This window comes from Python bivittatus, unplaced genomic scaffold, assembly GCF_059951505.1.
Source record: "Python bivittatus isolate LINGU-HERP-01145 unplaced genomic scaffold, Pbiv_v1 ctg000790_np1212, whole genome shotgun sequence".
Taxonomy (NCBI): Eukaryota; Metazoa; Chordata; class Lepidosauria; order Squamata; family Pythonidae; genus Python; species Python bivittatus.
Window position 1 is genome coordinate 6398364 of NW_028277110.1, and position 23128 is coordinate 6421491.

Here is a 23128-nt window from a genome sequence, read left to right on the forward strand (position 1 = left end):
CACTTCTTTGAAGACTACGTAGCAAATTGGCAGCGGGTAGATGTACGATGCTTATAAAGCATAAAGGAATTAATGTTCTGCTCTAATGGAAACCAGATGCAGAATCCTGCCCAGCCAAAAGTGCTTTTCTCCTGCCAAACTGCAGATGAAATGATTCAATCAGCATGCAAACATTGCCAAAACTGTAACACTGACCATGCCACCTCTTGGGATGAGATGCTTGAGCTCCAGGAGATCACGGGAGATGGTGGGGCAGGGTAGACCGGGAAGCGCTCTCAAGCAATGAATGGGGTCTCCAGCAGGGCCTGGAGGTTTTGCAAAGCAGAAGGGAGTAGAGGGGGTGGCTGGAGGTCACTGGGCACTATTAAGCTCCTGCCCATTTTTATCTCTTTGTGCAAAAAGGAATTTTAGCAGGTGCAGCAGGGCCACATGATGGGAAGGGGGAGAGGGAACGGGGGCACAGCGAGGTGTCTTCTACAGCTTGGTCAGGAAGGGCAGGAGTGTGACCCTTCGTAGCACCTTGTGGACCTCGTAAACTAAACTAAACAACTAAATTAAAACTAAACTAAACCGATCATAGTCTTGATCAATTAGGGCTGCAGAACTGGAAGTCCAAGGACAACCCCCCCACCCAAAAAAACCCTCCTCCAAATGTTCCCACTGGCTTCTAAATTCTTAATATGGCAATTTTATTTTTATTATATTTGATGCATTGCCATAATCTTGTCTGTGTTTTGGGGAATGCCCATAGCCATTCATTCAAAAAGTTACCCATCCCTGGTATAAATGAATCAATATATGCATTTACTTTGTTTAAGCATGATGGGGTTCATACATCAGCCTAAACCATGGCTGGGTTTGATGACATCCTAAGCCATAAGCTGCTGTTGCAAGCCCCACTGGCTGGCTTCAAATATCTTGTCAAGTGATGTTGTGTCTTTCACTGAGTTTTAGTATGTAGTATGGAGTCAGCTGATGGAAAAAGGTTCCTTCTCTCCCCTTCACAAAAGGTGAATTATTGTGGGGTGGGGGGTAAGCAGTAGAGATCCTGTTTTACATTCACAAGGTCAACCCTTGTTATCTCCAGGTTAGGCTGGAAAAGACCCCTCCTATCCAGAGTAAGGAAGGCAAAGTTCCTCTGTGTCACAACTGGTTTTTGCTTCCGGGTTCACTCCTTCTGCCACGGAGGGCCCCTTTCTAAGGCTCAAGGGATGGATGGGACCCTTGAAAGCCTTGGGGCTCTTTCAAAGGTTGCCACCAAAACGTCATTTACTCAGATGATGATAATGATGTGCCTTCGAGTCAACGTTGACTCCTGGCAACTGCCTGGACAAGTTCTTGCAGTTTTCTTGGCAAGATTTCAGAAGTGGCTTGCCATTGCCTCCTTCCTAAGGCTGAGAGAAAGTGACTGGCCCAGGGTTACCCAGCTAGCTTTGTGCCTAAGGCAGGACTAGAACTTATGGTCTCCCAGTTTCTAGCCTGGTGCCTTAACCACGACACCAAACTGGCTTACTTAGATGGCAAGAGGGTAAATGAGGAGATACCAGGATAATGAGATTCCTCCTGTTAACTCTGTTATCTGAACTTAATTTTAGTTTGAATTTGAATTTAAATTGAGTAAATGAGAATGGAGTTTTCCTCCTGGCCACGCTGACTTTCCCAGGAGGAAGGCCCGCCATGGAATTCGCTGCTGCAGGTGCCAAGATCTTGGAGCAATCGTGCAGCTACATGGGGCTGAGCCCTGCAGAATGTCCAGAAAGCACCAGGGAAGGGGGACTGTGACAAGTGGGCCCGAGATCAGCTCCTGGGCCACACAGACATGCTGGAACCCATTGAAGCCGGCCCCATCCACACCCTTTATTGCTTCCTTGTTCTATTCAGGGACCAGACAGGCAGGCGTTGGGCCAGGAAATGCTTTATCAGGATGATTTCTCTTTATACATACCGTATATTATCCTGTCCGCTGTACAATTGCGCTGAATTCCTAGAAAACAGTATTCAGACACAAGCTTCATTTTATTCTTCTAGTCATGAAGGTGCCATCGTTGAAACTAATTTAAAAGGCAAAACTGCACTTGCTCAAAATATTTTTTAACCTGAGTTGGAAGACCAGGTTTTGCTCATTTGTTCTCCAAGTCACCAGAAGACAGCAGAAATAGCTGTAAAGTGTGGAATGATGGGCGACAGTGCTAGAAGAATAATGTGTTTGTTGAGTACTCTGCGTTTAAGTACAACTGCACACTGTCGATGTTTCCACTGCACAAATCCTTAGAAGCTGTTTGTGGATAAGGCTTCACTTCTGCTAACTTGAGATGCAGAGAAGAATGCCCCATTGGGACTAGCTCATTGTCATTGGATCCTTCTTCTGCCTTCCTGCAGGAGCTCAAGCCAGTAGACATTGCACTTGCTCCTTCAACCTTCTCCCAGGGCAACATCTGAGTTAGGAAACTGGTCTGAGCAGCCAGAACTAAGCCCCAAATCAATCAGTGAACTTCCAAGGCTGAATGAGCACTTGAAGCTGGATTTCCTTGGTCCTAATCCAACCCCCTTCACTGGCTCCTTGGATTCTGTCCACATCTCAAGCAGATGTACTAAAATGTTATTCCTAAGAATCTCGAGATTCCTCAGCAGCTCTTCAGAGCTTCTTGATGAAATCATCAGTAAAGCTGGCTTCCCAAGTAAAACCTTCCTATTCTCCAATAGTTGTATGCTTACAATATTGTAGGCCAACCTTCCCCATTATGGTCCTTTCTGGATATATTGGACTACCACTCCTGTCATCCTGAGCCAACATGCCCAACATAGCCAAACAGCACCCACACAGGAAACCTGCATTCTGACTCTAGATACCAATCTGCCTTTGGGTTATTTTTTCACAAGGCTTCCAGTACACGAGTCATGTTACATTCAGGAGGCACCACGGTCCCTGAATGCATTTGACTGACAGCTTTGGAAAGAAACCCTTCACTAACCTATGGAATCGGTTGCACTAGGTCTTGGCAATGGATTTAAGGGAAGAAAGAAAAGACCCATTTACAGAAGAGGTGTGGCCAGCCACGGTCAGTCGTCAGGATGCCTGTGCCTGTAGGTCTGTGCTCAGAGTAAGAAAACAGTGCCGCTTCCAAGGCGCCAAAGGATGCGCTGAGCTCTTCAAGACTTCAGATGGGCTGCTACATGGAAAATGTTCGTTTTGCAGACCTCAGCCTGAGGAAATGCTAGGTTTTGTTTGTTTGTTTTAAACAGTTTCCTTGAATTGGATTTTGGCAAAATCACTTCACAACTGACCTTGGTCTGAAGATGAAGTTTTATACACAAAAATACAGCTCACTTTCCTTCCTAAAGGTATATAGTCCCAGGAAGGGCCAAGAGTCACGATGGAGTTGGTGACTGTGTGACTGAAGCCCAACCCTTTTAACTAAGAGGACAAGGCTTCAGTTACACAGCTGCAGCCACCATCTTGACTTTTCTGATCCCCCTGTGGACACCCCTGCACAGTCTCTTCTCACCCCTGACCCCCCTCGTGCGTACATCTGTACACACGTGTGCGCACCTGGTGTTACAAACAGTTCTCTTGTTCCACTTGGTAACCCTTCATAGGTCATTAAATGAAAGTGTTGCTCCTTCACTGAAAGCAGAACAGCCCAGGCTCTGGGCACAATGTTCAGAAGCAACCTCCATGAATGTGCACATTGCACCCTTTAGAAAACTTCACTAGGAATGGAGAGGAATGGAGTTATTTGATGAGAAATATTTTCCAGACTCTTATTAGATGCAGGAATGTCCGTGAAATACACTGATTGTCGGATTTCCTTCATCTCGAAGGACAGACGTGGAGCAAATTCATAACTTGGTTGTCAGCATGCTGAGGGTGAGGACACGGTCCCCAGCAAAGGTTGAAGAAGAGCTTTCTTTGTCTGGGATCTTAGAGACTCCTGCCATCCAAGTAGACAATGCTGGGCTACTGGAATACCCCCTAGCAATACTGCAACACTGCAAGATGGTAGTCTCTACTGGTGCAATAAGGGATATTGTGAATCGGTGACAGAGGCATATGGGTGAAGTAGGCAAGTCTGTGCTGAGCTATGTCAGATGGATCATCTTTGCCATACCCATTCTTGCTGTTACGGGCCAGGTGCCTGCATGGGGTTGAGTTAATCCATGGGGCTGCCAGTTCTCTTCTGCTGCCTCTCCAGGAGTTGTCCCATCCAGGAATTGTCCCATCCATGCCATTACATTGAAAGGCTGCAGAGTGCTGGACTATGAAAGAGGATGTTCACACACATTCCTCCTTGGTCACCTTGGCATTAAACAATATACAGGTAACCATTCTTGCAGCACAACTCCAGATCCTCATACACTATGAACTTCATCATGCAGTCATACTGAAACAGCTCTATCCTTCTTCCCTTTCTTTGACTTACAGCACTGAAAAAAAAAATAGAGCTAAATTCTCCTTCAAGTCCCACTCAGCCCTGGAAACTATATGGAGATGCTCATCTAGGGGTTTGGGCAGTAAGATTGAAATGGTTTGCCATTGTCTTCAAGGATCTTTGACTTCCCAGTCTAGCCTCTAGCAAGGTTCCACCCTGCTTAGCTTTTGTCAAGATCAACCATAATTGCTTAGGTGCTGCCATTTTCTGTAGAGTAAAATCTCTTCCAGGTTAAGTTTGACTCTATTGATTTCACCCATGTAGTTTCTTGACAGTAATAGGGAAGCAGTTTGCCACTGCTTTCTTCCAATGTGTTTTGAGTTCCCAGTCTACTATATAGATCTGGGATTTTCTGGTTGCGTCCCATCAAAATACTAACTACTTCAGACACTGTTCACCTTAAGTCAGACAAGGTTGGCTAGGTGTGCCACTTGAGCCAGACATATAGCACTGGAGAAAGACTAATCCTCAGGCACATCTCTGTTTCCTTCTTTCAAACAGGAGGTTGCTTCATTCAGAGAAGAGAAGAGATTATATTTTATACTGACTTTCCGAAACAACATGGTTGGTTTCTACACAGTCTGTAATTCCCAGCAAGACCAGTCAATAGAATTACATGAACTGTCAGATAAACACAACGTTGTACTGAGCATTCAAAGGAGCTGAGGGTCAGGAGAATTTTACTGGTGGAGGGATTCACGCAACACGCCCAACTACAGATTAACTTATTTCATTTTGGCTTAGTGTATTTTGCCTGTCCAACTGTGGTATTTGTTTATGGGTCCATGTTATTGCTCTGGGTTAGTCATCTAAACAACAGTTATCTATTGGTTAGTATGTTGTGCACACACAGTCGTGTGTCATCGAGTAGTGTTTCTGGAACAATTGAAGCACTGAGTATCTGCTCTGCATTTCATTAGAATCTAGCTTTTTTTTCCCCTACTTTAGTCCTACAGAAACTGCAGGATGACTTAGCTCAGTGGCTTGTAATTGTTTTACTAAATGAATATTGCCAGTAGTTTATATTGTTGAATGGATTCAGATGAAGGAAAAGGGGCAGAGAGATTACCTGGCATTGTGTATCTTGGAATTATATATTTCTATTGTCCCAGTCATGAGTGCTGACTTAATACATGAACCAGCATATGTTAATGAAAAGCTATGAATGAATGAATGAATGAATGAATGAATGAATGAATGAATGAATGAATGATGGGATATGTAAAAATGCTTTCTTGCAGTCAATATTTTCTTATAAGTGTTAGATCTGAACATGCCAACAAGTTAAAAGGGGAAAAAGTCTGCTTCAATAGCACAACTCTGAATTGGCATATCTTCCTCAACTTAAGTGCTGCTTTGTGGTGTAGAAGAAAGAAAAGGAAGGAGGGAAAACTTCTGCCTCGATACTTTGCATCTAACCCAGTTACCAAAAAAAGTTAAACAAATCAAGCTAGAAGAAACTCGTGTGGAACCAGCTAGCTTTTCCAAAGAGGTCTGCTTTTTCCTGTAGCCTAGATCCAACTAATTTTGCATCCAGGTGGCAGCCATGTTTTTCACTCTGTCAAGGGCTTCTGAAACCTCTTGTGAAAAACATTTCCAACCCGTAATCCATTGATCCAAGGTCAAACTCTAAAATGGCTCATCACTGGAGGTTTTCTTGAAGTCCAGATGTTGCCTGGTTCCCTAGCAATGGCCCCTTCAGAACAGCTATTGGAGTAGGCAGGCCGGTTGCAAAAAGTATAACTGGGAAAGCAAGGATGTTTTTATACATCATACATTTTTTGTGCTTCCAAGTCAGTCTCGACTCCTGGCAACTGCCTGGACAAGTCCATGCAGTTCTCTTGGCAGCATTTTCAGAAGGGTCTTGCCCTCGCCTCTTTCTTCCTGGGGCTGAGAGAGAGGGACTGGCCCAAGGTCACCCAGCTGGCTTCCATGTGTAAGGCAGGATTCGTGGTCTCCTGCATTACTGTCTAGTACCTTTAACCACTAGACCAAACTGGCTCTGTACACTAATAGTGGCACGATAGTTAATGTTACCACTTTATTTCTCTCATTAATATAGCCATAGGGGTGAGGAGCAAATCTGCCTGCAACTTTCTTCAGGTGACCTTTTTTCAATGCCTATGAGAGCAAAGCAAATACCATTCATGGATTTTAGTTGGCCTATCTTTTTCTGTGGAAAGCGAGTCTTCTTGAATGCAAATTTGCTTTTCTTTGAGATGTTTTATTTTTAAAAAAGCTTGATAATTGCCAATTATCACTGACACTTTCAAAATTATTTAGTAAATGTCCCAATTCTTCTTAGCAATCCCAGCTTTCTAGGTTTTGCTAGACCTTCTTAGTTTTCTTCTTGCGCCCAAGTCAGGAAACATCGGAGTGGGAAGAGAGGCCAGATCTAGGCCAGCTAAGATTTTTGGTGGAGATGAACCCAACCACTCCTGTTCTGGAATAGAGAACAAGTGAATAAATGTCCTTTAAAATTGCAGACATCTTTAAATAATTAATTTAAGCCATGCTACCACAATAATGTGTTGCTGGAAACTTTCACTGCCCAGGTTCAATGAGGTAGATGATGGAAAGGAAAGGAGAAGAGAAGAGAAATAATTGGGGGAAGGGGGTGAGGACCTGCTATCCCTCGCTTGCTCTTTGGAGCCAGCTTGGTTAGGCAGACCAAGTCCACCATCCAGGAGGAGAGAGAGATGGCAGTGGCATGAAAATCAGCGAATCCCATTGTGACTCAGAATGGGATTAGTTCTGAAAAATGCCACCTGGATCAGAAGCCCACTCATGTAATTTAATTTTATTTATTTTGAAGTTAAGCGACTTTGGAGTCCTTTCTGGAACAAAAGGTGAAATAGAAATCCAGACACATAAATTAACATAAAACAACAGCTTAGATTTGCATGCCGTACCACCCAGTCTTTGCAGATAAAGCATCTGATTGCATATCTGCTGGTTCTGGAAAATGTTCTCCAGACATTGTTTTGTACTTTTTGGGTGGCTTGGAAATCTGTCGCTGTCTGTTTTGTACCACTTGTGTTAAACTAGAATGCTGTAATCTAAAACGATCTGGAATCAGTATCTTATTCTAAATAGGGGCCGCACCAGGGTTGTGGAATCAAGCTTATTTTGCCCCAGAAGCCCACAGGTTGCCATTTGGAGCCAGATGTAAACTGCTGGTGGATGTGGCTGCTCCATTGCAAGGATCACATCTCCCACCCAGAGCAAAGTTAGGCTGCTGGAAAGGCCTTACCCGTAAACTCAGAGATTTGCCACCCCTCCTGGCGAGGCACCCTCTCAGCTCCTCTGTTGTAAGAGGGAAGGAAGATCAAGCCATTGCTGTCAGAGGCACCCAGGTTTTCAAAGCATCCCGTGGCTGATTGAGCCCCCTTCTTCTCTTCCTTGGCCTCGTTGGGAGGAGGTCCCTGGAAACCCGTCTTTGTTTTTCTTCAGCAATCACGAAATCCATCTCTTAAGGTCCTTATCTGAGGATGAGCCTTTCATCTTTCAGAAATCCTAGGAATAATGTCGGTATCCTAAGCAAAGGAATAAATTGGGTGCTACCCATTGTGTTAGCTCCCAGAAATAAGTCTTGTGGCATTTTGAAGCTCCAGATATTGATGATGGCATGGACTTTCATGGAATACAGCTCATTCTTTTAGATGCAGGATGAGTGTCCGTATATCTTTTTAATGGGGGTGGGGGTGGGGGAGAGAGTCAACAGGGCAAGGAATACAAGCTCAGCACTTACAGCATTCACTTACAATCCCCAAAACCTTATGCTATAATTAAGAATTAACATCCTTTTTTTGGTGTATTTGTTTCACTGCAGTGGACTAACATGGCCAACCCTTGGAAACAGGAAAACAAAAACAAATTAAGTCAAGCAACAAATAGCCAAGTTGTTGGCAGACCAAGGTCCTGGTGCTCCTTTCTGAGAACATTTTAAAATAAACTGAAAACCTGCCTTTCCTTGGAAGGAAAAAAGAAAGCTTGTTCCAACAAAGAATGTCCTTAAGATATTATTTACTGCTTTCGGATGCTGTATATTTTCAGAAATACTTGGGTTGAGGTGGAATTGTTGTATCATCAGAAAAACAAAAAAGATTAAAAATGCCCAGTGAATACAAAGCACAAATATTTATCAGCCCTCTAGTGTAGTTCTGATAAATATTTCCACTCATCTCTTTTTTGGTCCAAGGTGAAGCCAAGGGCTAAATGGCCCTTGGAAAATATAATAATAAACACGGCTGCTTTTTAAAGGGTCCCTTGGATCAGAGAAGGAGCTTGAAGAGAACCCCAGAGAGGTCTAGTTTTGGAGTGGCGGGATTTCTAATAGTCAGCACAGAGCTTCCTCGTGAGAAATCAGCTGGAGATAAGCAGGTATGGGGGGAAAAATTAGGGATGTAACTTTCCAATGCTTTTTAAAGGGGTTTCTCTGCTTCCAAAACAGGGAAAACAGAGGAAACAAATGGATCATGAAATATTTCCTAACATTTTCTTTTTAAATGACCCATAGGATGTTTAAGAAAAGTGCTTATATATTGTTACCCAGTCTTGCCTCCCCAAGATAATTTCTAAAAGCTGCCAAGTGTATGTAAGACTTTTTTTTTTTAAAGAACACCAGATTATTTCAATTAGATCACTGACTTCTAAAGCACAGGCATCACGAGAAGGAGCTACCTACTTAAAAGCTGTCCAAAAAAGAAAAGAAAAGAATAACAGGAAACTTGCTGAGTGATAATTGCATCCCTTCTGGGAGTACAGACCCTCTTGATGAGACCCGATGGATCTCTCTAGCTAGCGTATGCCTAGATGCCTTGTTCCCATGTGCTTCCAATAATTTCCTTGGGATTCACTCATGTTGTGCTGTGCAAAGTGCCACAGAAAACTGGAGCAAACCCTGAAGGCAACCACTGCTGGCCGCATGGGAGCTTTTCAAAATTTTGGCCCTTGCTGCTGTGGGGAAGGGGCGCCTGTTGAGCTCAGCATCGATATACAAAGCATCACAAATGAAGCAGGATCCTTGGAGAGTCTTTAAATTAATGACAAAATCTGCCTTGAGAGTGCTCTGTTTCCAGAAAAAGTGTTACTTCTTGGGGCACTTGAGAATTTCTTCCAGTGTCTTTGGCTGGTGATGTTGAGATTCCCTTAGCCTTGTGGGGTGGAGGGGGAGGGAGCATTGGGAGGCACAATTTTCTATCATTCTGAAGTCTCTCTTGATTCTTACCCTTCCCAGTCTGATAAAGTCCAGCAGAAGGAGTTCCATTATAATATATTTCCTTGGGATTCAGTGGAATTGTGCAAAGCTAGAGAGACTTTCTCTCTCTCTCTCTCTCTCTCACACACACACACACACACACACACACAGAGACTCCTTACCTCATCACTAAATAAGTGCACAAACACTCCATTCCACCTCCAAAAATTACGTCAACATTCTCTTCTCCTTTGATGGAAATTTCAAAAGCAAATTATTTCATCTAATTGAATGGGCTGGGAGAAAAAAATCCAGAGGATTCCTCTGCAGGGCACAACATGCAACTGAGTGGGCCGGGTGCCAAATCTCTTCTTCAAGCACAAAGTAGATCACCCTCCTAGGGATCTTGCAAAGGATTCGCCAAATGAATCAAAGATGTGGATGACCACTTTGGCAAAAAAAGTCTTGATCTGCAGGCAAGGCCTAATCCTGGGCTAGGTACCTTCAACATTTTTAAGAGTACCTAGCCAGGATTAAACCTATGGCACCCCATTCCTACATAATCTGTTTTCTCCCTTTTCCTGGCTCATTAAAGACAATGATCTAGTAAACAGAAATGTGTGGCAATATCCAAAATACTGATCTGCCTCATCATCTGAAATTAACTTTGGATGGGGCTCCCACAGAGAACCGCCTTTTGAGTGTCTTTTCAATGAATATGGCCCCTGCCTGCCAAGAAGATGTGGAGAAGCAATAGTATCTCGAGCAGGATAAGTCTTCATTTCTGGTAGCAAAAAGAACAGAAGATCTTGTGGCATCTTAAAGTCTAACAAATTGATTATCACATCAGCTTCTACATCCAAAGCATGCCAAGGAGTGTCCCAACATTTCTCATAAATTGCTCCTTCTGAATGGTCACCTCCCTGCCAGTCTTCCCTGTGCAGGGCTGATGATGGCATGATTGACCAAGGTTGCGAATGCCACCTCGCCATTCCAGTCCAGGCCTCCTCCAGCTTTTGGGATTTTCCTTTGTTTTGTCTGCACAGTCTCCACAAGCCCCGAGTCCCTGCCTTGGGTACATAGATGTGCTCCCTGACACAGGGATGAATTTCTTCCTCTGTGGATCCCTTACTTTCCCCCAGCCTTGCACCTATCTGCTGTTCACGAGTACCCCTGGAGCCCTCTTGAGGGGAAGAAATGTCTGGGCCTGGAAGGGGCTTCAGTGCATGCAAAGCATGAACTACTCTGAGTTAGAATCATCGAATCATAATTCTCTGTGAGCTCATGGACAAAGTAACGAAAAGCAGGTTTGCACTTGACATCTGTTTTATCCTGTCATGTCAAAAAGAAACCGTTCCCTATGCAGAGAGGGGCAGGTGTGTTGGGCTGTTTTGTGCTCTGCCTTCAGTTCGTGGTCTGGATAATAACACCGGAGCCCCTGCCAAGCTCGTGGCCAAGCAGGAATCCTGGCCCCCTTCGCTGAGCCACGCTGATAGTGTCAGGCCATACATGGGTTTGAAACGCGGCTCTTGGACTCTCCGGTTTCACCGTGCCAAGAAATATAACGCTGGAACTGGCAGCTTTGGGATGACTAATGCGCAAACACAGTGCCGAGCGTTGTAAGTTTTCAAGCACTTTCGGAGTGTGTTTGAGTAAACGTGGATCTGTCGCCAAGGCAACAGGACACAGCAAGAGGGAGAGTGACCTGCAGCACCCCCCCCCGCCCCCCGCGCCCGTGAGAAGATCTGGGAATGTGAACGGAGAGAACATCCACGGGACAGCAATTCCAGTCCTGATTCGGCAGGGAGGATTGTGAAACGAGAGGAACGGGCTGAGGGAGGCACCTTACCCAGGCTGTAGGTTTCTTCCTGGTTACTGGCCAAAAAACAGGACATTGTTAACAGGCGAACATGTTCCAGCAAATGGACAGCAAATATTTCTAAGCAATGTTCTGTGCTAGAATTTAGGCAGTACTTTGGGCTTCATTTATCATGGTCCTGATTTACAGTATTCATTAGGGCAGATCCTCCTGTGCCAACAAGGAGCCCAAACAGGTGGCCTCTACGAACATATCCCAAATAGGCAAAGATGGGGTATGGGCCTGTTCCTGTCTAGCTGCACCCATGAGATGTCACTTACAGCTTAGCCCTTCCACTAAGGTAGTGCTGAAAATAAAGTATGCTGATAACTGAAGTCTTGGCACATTGTAAGAATGTTTGATCTGCATGTTTGAGCTTATGCGCCTTTAGTGCTTACTCTAATCAGCTCTTTTCTCTTCTAAAGCTTCCAAACAAAAATTCTGAGGACTAGAAATTAAGCAGAAATCGCTCCTGCAATGAGCATCAAGTTCTAAAGCTCTCAAATGTTGTTCGGATTGGGTGAGAAACGTTTGATTGAGTTCATTTGGAAATATTTGGAAGAATCTGGACTGAAGTGGGTTGCTTCCAAAATAGACCACTTCAAACTTGACCTCTCTTGGAGTTTTGCTGGTGATGGAAGGACCCAGATGGTCAGGTGCCTCTTAAAACCGAAAGTGAACTGATTCCCGAAGGTGAGGAAAGGGAAAGGAGAGATGTTAACCTGGGATTGCCTGTGTTAGTTTCTAATGCTAGTGATTAGAAAGATTTCAGTGGGGCTCAGGACTCTTGGATGTCCATGAGAATACCACGAATAGCCAAGAAAACAAACCAACGGATCATCAAACAAATCAACTCAGAGTTTTCACTTGAGGCATAAATGACCAGGCTCAAATTATCCCACTTTGGACACATGATGCGGAGATCCAGCTCTCTGGAAAAAGCTCTAATGCTGGGAAAGGTGGAAGGAAAGAGAAGAAGAGGATGACCAGCAGCAAGGGTGATGGCCTCAGTTACAGTGGCAAATAAGCACACCCCCTGGAAAACCTGAAAGACCAGGATAGGGACAGATCATCCCAGAGAAGGTCTATCTGTGTGGTCACTAAATGTCAAAACCAACTTGATAGCCAATAATCAGTCAGTCCATCAGGACTCCTCCCATGGTTAGCATTAGGCATTATGGTGTCGTAATTAGGATCTTGAAATGGCACTGGGGAGACTCAGCTTCACCTCCACCCTCAGGCACAGAAACTCCCTGAGCCCAGTTTGCCCCACGGGGTTGTTGTAGGGAGAAGGTGGAGGAGGGAAAGTTCTCTAGGCTGCCTTGAGCTCCTGGAGGAAAGGAGGGAGATAAACCAACAACCCCATAAATCATTGATAGGAATATTAGAACATTTTGATTGAGTCAGTGGAATCAGGGATGGATAAGACTGGATGTTTGCTTAGAAAATGCTGGCATTTCAAATCTTTTGCCATCTCTTGTTCCACATCCATCAGCCAACGTCTTCCTGTTCATTTTCTGTGTCTTTTGCTCATTTGAACCATTTTTAATGTCACCCTTAAAAATAATTAAATTTTAAAATCTTGGACTTACAGTATTTACATACAAAAACATGCTGGACCTCTTTGCCAGGCATTTGGCGGGCTTCATCTTGCCATCCTGGGCATTACGATTGCATATCTTACCTAATTTGTTAAAAACACACAATATTTGGTAAGATTGCTTTCTGATTTGCATGAATCATCAGTGGGAGGCAGGAGACTTTAGTTGTCTGAATTCAGATGTGGCCCACAGGTCAAACTGGGCAGCTTCTGAATTAGTGTGCAATAGATTAAGCTGTCTCCCAAGCCATCAAATTAGGATCTGAACCTACATGTAGAAGCCCTTCCTTCTCATCTCCTTTTCTGATTTGCAGCACTTTTTGGTAATAAACGGGAATATCTCTTGAAAGATTTGGAATGTATTCCTTGAATACAGACAACTTGAACTTTACTAGCTGTAGCTAGAGTTGATGTAGAGAGGAAACAAAGGGCTGTACATATTTTCCCTAAACTGGCTTCACCACTGGGGACATCTGCCACAATGGAATCAGTTGTCCACATTGTGGACTTGTCCTCTGTTGCCCAGAGGACAGGACTAGAACCAATGAGTTGAAACTGCAGGGAAATAGGTTGGAATTAGATCTTAGAAGAAACTTCCTGAACATGAGAGCTGCCAACCAGTGGAACAGGCTGCCTCATGAAGTGACCTGCTCTAGGGACTAAGGAAGGTGACCTTGATGGAGACCAAAGCAATGTTACCAAAGCAATGAGGGGAAAAACATATCTTAAGTCCACAACAGGCAGATTGCATTTGTAAGCAGCACAGACAGACACCTCCCTGATTCACAAGAGTATAAGGATGGGGAGGACCTATAGCACAATCAGGCTTGCAAGATTCTGTTATTCTAGCCAATCTCAATAAAAGTAGTTCTGGCCTTCGTATGGAGTTGATTTCTTGGCCTGGTCTACCTACTGGGGCTGACATCTGCTATCCTTTACTGAAGGTCCCCAAACAAGGGTTGGGTGGCCATCTGTTCAAAATGTTTTAGCAGGTCCTGTACTGCACAGGCGGCTAGACTAGATGGTATCTGAGGCTGAAAGCAATTTAAGGCACACGTCACATAACCATCATCACTTAATGGCCTGGCAGCAGTTGCATGTGGCCTGTTGTTCTAAAGGTTGAGAGGACAGGGGCCACATGCAGCTCCTGGGGAGCTTCCTCCATGGCTTGAGAGCAGGGCGAGAACGGGGTCTCCCTGCACGCCCGACAGACAGGTCCCAGGCAGCAGAAGGGCATCTCCTGCAGACCTGAATGACCACCCAGGCGCATAATAAGTCTTCCCAGGAGCCTTGTTTTGCCTGCCAGATGATTTCTCACAATTGCTGTTCTCACTCAGCATTAGTCTTCTTGGAAAGGGTAAAGTCAGTTTCCAGCTAGCGAGCAGAATAAGCTTCCTGCAAGCCAGTGCGGGACAGCAGACTGTGTGTGAAACTTCACTAGGGATTCCCCTTTGCTTTTCTTAGAGAAACCACAGAGGTTCAGTGCAGATGTCCTTTATCGGGGGTGGGAACATGCCTGTTCCCATGAAGCCACCAACTTCATGCTTCACCACGCCCAGCCCTCCAGGTTTCGGAGGGTCAATGGCTTGGATCCAGACTGAGTCACACGGACTGGAATCACTACAGTGATGCTTCAGTTTGTGGTGACTTGTCCCATTGATCCCAGTATGACTAATCCTGGGTCCAACCTTACAGTATATGGATTTAGAAAAATTAGGGTGCAGGTCAGAGATAGAAAGCCTACACCTACTGGGGTTCCTATGTATTAGCTTCTGTACAGATGGGACCTCATACACACCTACAACCACCAACGTCTACAGTGAGGGCTGCTTAGAGAAGGGGCCCAGCAGGTCATATCCTGACCTCACCATCAGTGCATGAGGAATACATAGGCCAGGCTCAAGTCTCGCCCAGTTAGGAAGTAACATGTATTGTCCCTTCCATGAATAAATACATCAGAATTGCCTGACTTGATCTTCCTTTGGCAATACTTCAACCTTCTTGCTCTTCTCTTCCTGATCTTGAGTTATTCCTCTCCCCCAATATTGTTTTGAAGTAGTAAGAGGTCAGAGGAGCTGTTAAGAGAAGTGACTTAGTCCCAGTGGCAAGAGTGTCTGCACAGGAAGTCAAAACCTCCTTGGCAGGCAGAAATGGCATCTCCAGTGCATACCCCAGATCATTCCTGGCATGAAACTAATATGCATCTCCACTTACTCCTGAGTAAGTGATAGTACTCAGGCAAAGACACTGTAAACACATACTGCAGTGCAGGCAAACAGCTGCTAAAGCTATCTGGAGAACTGAAAAGTTTGATATGATTGTACCAAACTGTGCTAAGAGGTCACCTCAAGGGTGATAGCGAAAGCTATTCCAGATCTAACATTTTACACACAAGCGTATCCTGCCCAATCAAAGCCACATTCAAAATGCAAGCGTGGACCAGACCTGCCTATTTATCACTGGAAGAGTTTTTCAGAATGGCTGCTTCCACAGGGGTACCAGTCCTTGCTCTTCTGCTCTGAGTGAAAGCCAGCAGACCATCAATCCTAAGGGCTAACTAGCATTTTTCTTGTATGTTCCATGACATGATTTTCTTCTTCATTGCCCCTCATTGAGTGATGCACCGATTTGAAGTGCTTTTCATGATTGTTTTAGGGTGCTGTTTCTTGTTACAGTTTTTAAAACAGCACAGCTGCATGCATTGAAATATAATCTGATATTTAGAAAGAGCTGTTCGCAACATAGACAGCAACAGGATTTTAGCTGAAGTTACTTCTAAGGAGGCGTAGTCCCCAAATGTGCTATGTATTCCTCTGATTTCTTCTAATAATTCCCATTATAGGGCAGTTGCAGGTGTATATTTCAATCTGCTCACAGAGGAGACTGAGTCCCATTTTTTAAAATAATCTTTTGAAGAAATTTTTAACAGTAACAGTTTCTTATAAGAAAAAATAAAGAAAAATAGTAAATAGTGAAAAAAGAAAATAGAAACAGAAACAGAAACAGAATAAGAATAAGAAAGCTTTCTGTAGTTAGTCACACAATTTAGCTCATATTACACTTATCTTCTAGTTTTGTAAAGTCCACCAATTATCTGCTGTCCTTAATAATAAACAATCTGCATTCCTACGAAGGTCCAGTCTGTTTGTCTAATTAATTTTGCTGTTTTCAAAAGCACTTTCATCAGAAAAAAATTGGGACTAAAGTGATAAAGATAGAGAAAAGGAAAGCAGGGGAAAAAAAGAAGCCTGGCTTTTACTTTCACTGTTGTAATTGACATACTTTCATTTTCTTATAATGGCAACCACAGAAAAGCTGCCAAATTAGGAGAAGGTTGGAGAGGTTCACTAGGACAACTTACAGATAAGGGCATTTCCCCAGATTTATTGCAAAAAACGTTTGAGGAATTTAGTAAAAAAAAAATGACTGCAACAGTTGCCAATAGGTTGGATCTTTTAAAAAGGAAGTGGAAGAAGGATTTGCAGGAATAAAAAGTGATATGAAAGAAGAAAAGAAGATTGAAGGATCTGCAGGGCAATTGCCTGGAGATTTAAAACAAATTACTGACAAAGCAGAAGTTTTGGAAAGTAAGACAGAAGTTAGAAATAGAAAGATGGAGAAAGATTTAGGCAACTTGGCATTACTGGAATTGAGAGGAAAAGAATTTTGTTTAAGATTTAGGGCGATTCCAGAAGATGTCAAGAAGATATTAGATAAAAGATTGTCAAGTATTTGTCTAATTTGTTGGCTTGGGAGGAAGATGACGCTCAGACAGAGATTGACAAGGTTTATAGGATGAATACACATTTCGTAAAATTAAGAAATATTCCAAGGGAATATTGTGTACTTTGCCAGTAAGAAGACCAGAGATCAAGTTTTGCAGCAGCATTTTGATACTAGATTGAGGACTGTATTATTAACATACAGATGTACTTAAGGAAATTCCAGTTAGAATACTATGTAAGAGAAAAGGGTTTGGCAGATAAACTTAAACAGAAGAAAATTCCATTTATATGGGACAAGTTGGAAGGGGTAATTTCTACTTTTAAACAGCAGAGATTGAGACTGAATAGCAAGAGATTTTGGGGAGAAACTTGAAGGAGAAGTGGAGGAAGTATAAATGGATGAAAGAATGGGTGTTGCTGAGAAACAAGAGACTTTTAGAGTTAGAATATCACAACCTGAGGTTTGGATGTCATGGATACTTATGGTACGATAAAGTTAAAATGAATGTGGATTTTAAAAATTATTTTATTAGATGTGCCAAATGGAGAATATGGAACAGACATAAACCCAGATTGTGCCTTAAAACACCTTTATGGATCTCAGCTCAAGAAGTATTTCACAGAAGACAAAGACAAATGGTTGACATACTGGGAACTATTGGAAAACCGTCAAGTGGTCTAAGAATTTTAGTTACAACATACAGATGGATCAACGGGAAATATGTGGTTAAAAGGGTTGAAATTTACATTATGTTATGAACGTAAAGAGAATTTTTATAAAATGATTATTGCTGGCACACGATGCCAGAAAAATTATCTAGAATGTATAAAGGCATTCCAAATGTATGTTGGAAATGTGAACAACTTGATTATTATATGCACAAAGATGGAGAGTACGCCCCGGCACTTCCTGTGGAGGAATGGTTGGTGAAATTGACAGATCGTGCTGAGATGGATAAGCTGACTTATTCGATAAGAGAAAAGACAATTCCTACATGTATTGGCAACTAGCAACCTCTTATGGACTTTTTGCATAAAAATGAAAAAAATGAACTTGTGTTTATGGCTTTGATGATTAGACAGGACAGATTATAGAAAGAAGAGGGTTATGATGTAACTTTAGAGAGAGGGGTTAAAATATCATTTTATTTCTAACTGCTGTGAAGAATTTCGGAAGCCACTTCTTTGTGTCTCTTTTTCTCTTCTAATTTAGTTGTTGTGGCTTTTATTCTTCTTTTTAATTTTTTAATAAAATCATATAAAAAAGAAAAAGAAAGAAAGAAAAGAAAGATTATTAAGAAGCAGCTTCTGATCTTCTTAACAGTGGTTATAGATAAATATTTCCCCCCCCCCTCTAAAGTTACATCATCATTTCCTTCTTTCCATAGGCTACCCTTTCTAATCTTCAAACCCATAAATCACAAGTTCATTTTTGTCTTTTTTTCAGCAAAAAGTCCATAAGGAGTTTCCAGTCACTAATAAATGGAATTGTTGAACTTTCTCTGATCAAACAAGTTAATTTCGCCATCTCTGCTAGTTCTGTCATCTTCACCAACCATTCCCCCGTTGTGGGTATTTCAGTATCTGTCCATTTTTGTGCATATAATAGTCTCAGTAATCATACATAAGAATAATGTTCCTTAGCTATTTTCTAATTGACTGCCCATTAATCCCAGAAAGAAAAAAAGCTGGTTTTAGTTGAATGTTGATCTTTAAAATTCTTTGTATCATTACATGTATTTGAACCCAACATTTTTTGGCTTTTTTACAAGTCCACCAGGCATGATAAAATGGCCCTTCATGTTTTCCACATTTCCAACATAAATCTGAAGTACCTTTATACATTCTAGACAATTTTCTGGAGTCATACACCAATAGTACATCATTTTCTAAAAATTCTCCTTTAAGTTATAATGTAAATTTCAATCCTTTTAACCACATATTTTCCCACTGTTCCACCAATATGTTAGGTCCAAAGTTCTTAGTCCATTTTATCATAGTCTTTTTGTTCTTCTTCTGTTTCAAATTTCAGTAAAAGTTTATACATTTTAGCAGTTACATGTTCATCATTTGTACACAGTTCATCTTCAAATTCTGGTGTCTGCTGCTCTTCCAAATGTCCTATTATCTACCTTAAATCTTTCTCTTAACTGTGCATACGAAAGCCATTGAAAACTAAATCCCTCTGGGAGTCTTCCTGTGGAGTGGCTGGCCGTTGGGATTACATCAAGCTCACACTCGCAAAGCGGCCTTATGGGCATTAAGCTCGATCGAGCCTTATGTCTTAATCACCTTTTTGGATTATTTTTTTATTTTTGGTATATTGGAGAGATTAAGACCCTTTGGACTGGCAAGGTTTTACTGTATTCATTAGGTGAATCTGCCTCCTTAAAAGACGATGGTGTAAATTTGGTCTTAAACTTTTTGAAAATATATGATTTTTTGGGGCTATGCAGCAAAACGGTGCTTAGTATATGGATTTTGGAAAGTTAATAATGGATTAAGGGGCCAGAGGGATCTGGAATTACAGTTTTGAATTAATTAGAAGATATCTTCTCATGGGAAAATGGCGATTGCTTTGCTATCTTTATGATAAGGAGACCTCGAAGGCTGGACATTACAGGGAGCCAGAGGACCAAAAAGAATGGAGCAGAAACTTTTGAATAGAGACCTCTCAGCCAAGTTACTGGATAGAATGGATCAATTGTTTGAGGAACTGGACAGAACATACTTTAATGGAGTTGTAAAACAAGAACAAGTTGCAATGGATGTCTATGAAATTAATTTGAGGGAGGATTTAAATGTAATACAAATGGATTTGATGTATGACTTATCCCCTAAAGGAGATGAACAGATACTAAAGCGGGAAACTGATTTGGATAATTTTTTTCTTCTGGATATACAAAAGAGGTCTGCTAAGGTTTGGAAAGACTTTTTCAGAAGTGACAAACGAAAGGAGAAACTTTATCTAATGGGCATGCAAAAGAAGTCTGTTAAAGTTCTGAAGGCTTTTTGCTTGGATACCCAGATGACTAGCAAACTACCTCTGGGACTTTTTTGGAAGGGGTTAAAGAGTAATTTTAAAAATTCAGGGAAGGTTTATAAGGTTGGCTTGTTTGATCAGGGCTAAAAGAGGAAAACAGTTGTATCTGGTGGCCATTACTGGACTTTTGCTGACAAAGAATGATTGATGAAGTATTTGGATTTTGGTTTTTTTTACCTAAGAAATAAGTAAAGGGGAGAAGAGTGATTATGTTTTATTTAGAGACGGTGATAAGCTATTGAAATTGTTTTTAACCTGCTGAGATGGAGGTTCTTTTTTTCTTTCTGTTTCTCCTTTTCCTTTTTCTTTCTTTTCTACATTCCCCCCCCCCCCCGCTTTTTTGTATTTTTCTGTTTGTATTTTTTGTAGTTTGTATTGACTATTATTCTTTTCATTTATAATTCTTCATAACATTATCTGGAAAAAAAGCAGCAAACTAAATCCTTCTGCATCCAGTTGCTCTCTTGATTTCATCCTATATTCCCCATATTCCTGTTCTAATAACTCTCGATAAGTTAACCATTTCCCTTTACCCGCTTTCTCTTTCCTGTAAAATGCTTCTTGTGCTGAGACCCACAAAGGCATTTTCGGGCACAGTCCAGGGTTACAGCTACTCCATAGGAGACCGAGTGCCACGCTGATCATTGATACACTCACTGTATCCTGCCCTTTGCATTGCAACCCACCTTCCTGTTGCTACAACTGCAAGAGCAATTCTTGCTAAGGGGTACTAGCAAGTGGGGCACGTCTGTTTGCAGCAAGGAATGCGCTGTGTAAGTGTGGGGCTGCCTGGGGTGATCTGTTTGGCCCCTGGAATGGATGCCTGAGTACCCCACCCCCCAGCTCCTGGCCCCACTGTATAGTTCAGGCTGGCTGGGGAATTCTGGGAGTTGAAGTCCACCCGTCTTAAAGCCGTCAAGGTTGAGGAACTCTGGTATAACGGGTATGTGTAGCAGTGGAGGAAGCAATCAAATACCAGAGTGTCATGCCAGGATTTACGCCAGCGTGGCAGACAAGCAAATCAGTCACATTTAAGAGTCTTTTAGTGGTTTTTTAGGGAGGGGAAAAGGATTCTGGGTTTTGTATGTGAAATTGAGTGGATAGGATGAGGCGTTCGCTGACTGGCAGCAGCTGAGCGCTCATTGGCTAAGTTTGACTGTTGGCCAGGCAGGGCACGTTTTGACTGCCTGCTGGTTCTTTGCAATTTCAATACACAGGAGCGCCTGTGGCATTCAGGTGGCACGGACCGTGAGAACCCCCCACTTACTGTATGTGCTGCTCTTTTCTGTTCTGAAGCAGGAGCGAGACTGGAATTGTCAGTTTCACGCATCAAGGCAGAGAAACTGATCTGGTCAGTTGCACAACTGGGTAGAAAATCTGACTTTTGTTTCACCTTGTTGGATGTGTTTTATTACCATGGTATAATCTGAAAACAGAGAAAAATGAAGTGGGCTTTTTTTTTTTAATGCCTTCAGTGCAGAAGCAAAGGATTGTCATGTCACAAAAGCTGTATCTTTCTGCTTGGAAATGTAAACATTGCCGTTTTCAGTGGGGTCTACTCATTACATAACTGAATGTGGAAGTTGAGGGACCAGCTTTCCAGAAAGTAATTAAGGGAAGCTGAGAACGTGTATATTAGGGGAAACCATCAGTGATGCCAAGTGAGAAATGACTCTGCAAGAGAAAATGTCAAGTAAGGGAAAAAAGAAAGAAAGTGTGGTCAGTTGCCATCCACGCTTCACAACGTGCCTTCATCACACCTCCCCGTCCATGCCTGCAATGCATTTGCACAGCTATTCTGCTCTTTCCGTTTCTGCTTATGACCCCATCAAAAGTGGTGCGGCAGAGACATGGCAATCGCCCACGAGAAGGGATATTTTTACAGTGAGCCGAACGAAGGGGCTTGGCCCAAGGAATGGGCTTAACTGATGGTGGGGAGTCATGAACCTTCTACGTGCCGCCTCTCACACAGATGGTTACATGGAACGGCTTGTCTGGGAGCCAAAGATTCTCTTCATTCCACCAGATCTTTCTCACACCCAAGTTCTTGCTATCACCAGACAAAATAATCACAGGTTCTCAGTGCTGCCGCCCACGTTTACGTTGTATCTCTCCTTGGCACCTCCTAGAACCGTACTGGATTTTCCAGTATTCTGGAATTTGGAATTCTGGCCTGGCTCTTTATGGAAATGTGGTTCCCAACTCGCTGTCCCATTTTTCCAAAGCGAACCCCATCTGGGTTCTTTCCAGATGCTTCTGCACATGAGCATCCATGTTTTCAGATTCCCCACTGATGGAATTCCCACTTTAGGTCGAGGATGTGGGTTTTCTGCAGAAATTTCTTTCTGCCCCTGTTTTTGTAAGACGCTGGTTAAATCAAGAAGCCCTCTTTCTGTGCTGGGCATCAGTACATTAGAGCTGAAGTTCAGCCAGACGGCACCAGTTTGGGGAAGAGAGATGCCAATGTATGGCTTGCTGCTGAAATTGTGCTTTGCTGTTCTGAACAAAACATATTTGGGCCTTCTTTACAGGCTTGCTCCCTGGACTCTTGCAAGGACCCTGTCCCAGGGAGCAGTGAGTTCTGGTTTCCCCCAAGCCAGATCTCATGCAATCTGACCCGTTTCCTCTCCTCCTGCTTTCATGGCATGCTACCTACTATTTCTTCATCTGTTTTTGTGTAGCCTTTCCCCCAATCTTCCACTGTGGGAGTACAAGTGATGGTTCTTTGGCTTGAATGCCTTCCCCAACAGGGACAAAGTCACTGCACGTAGACAAGTAGCATGGCAAGGAGATGGCTGAATTTGGATCTTCTCTCTAACAACATAGCCTTCCAAGCATTGAGTTTTTGAACTGGGCCACATCCTCTTCGCCTTAGTCTTGGAAAGACTATCTGCCGTATCCTTTTCCTGTTAGCTCATCCTGTGCCTTGAAGTGAGGAGGGGCTGACGGCGTGCTCACTCGCCCTGTCCTTTTCTCCTACAGAAAATGAAACCCATCGTTCAAAGGAGGCGTTCCACTTCAGCCGCCATCAGCAAAGCACTTAGTAAATCCAAGTATCATTCCAGGTAAGCAACGTGGATCAGAACCCTTTCCTAGAACACGGGCTTTATTGTCCCAGAGCATCTGGGAGGGAACCAGAGCTGGGGGGGGGGGCGTTGACAAGGGAAAAGGTGGGCAGAGATATGTCATATGTAGGGCTCTCTTTATCTTGCAATTGGGGGTGAGGAGTTAGGAGCGGGGTGTTTTGTCGGTGAACCATGTTAAGGCTATTT

At 43.0% G+C, this 23128-nt stretch overlaps 1 protein-coding gene across 2 annotated transcripts in view; it reads left to right on the forward strand.

Annotated features, from left to right (window-relative positions):
- LOC103068020 (rho GTPase-activating protein 20-like) overlaps positions 1–23128 on the forward strand; it is a 66196-nt gene that overhangs the window by 11621 nt on the left and 31447 nt on the right. For both annotated transcript variants that reach the window (XM_025171603.2, XM_007435881.4), the window contains exon 2: positions 22839–22921. In XM_025171603.2, coding sequence (XP_025027371.2) covers positions 22842–22921 — 80 coding nt within the window. In that variant the 5' untranslated portion in view covers positions 22839–22841. The remainder of the gene's footprint in view (positions 1–22838; positions 22922–23128) is intronic.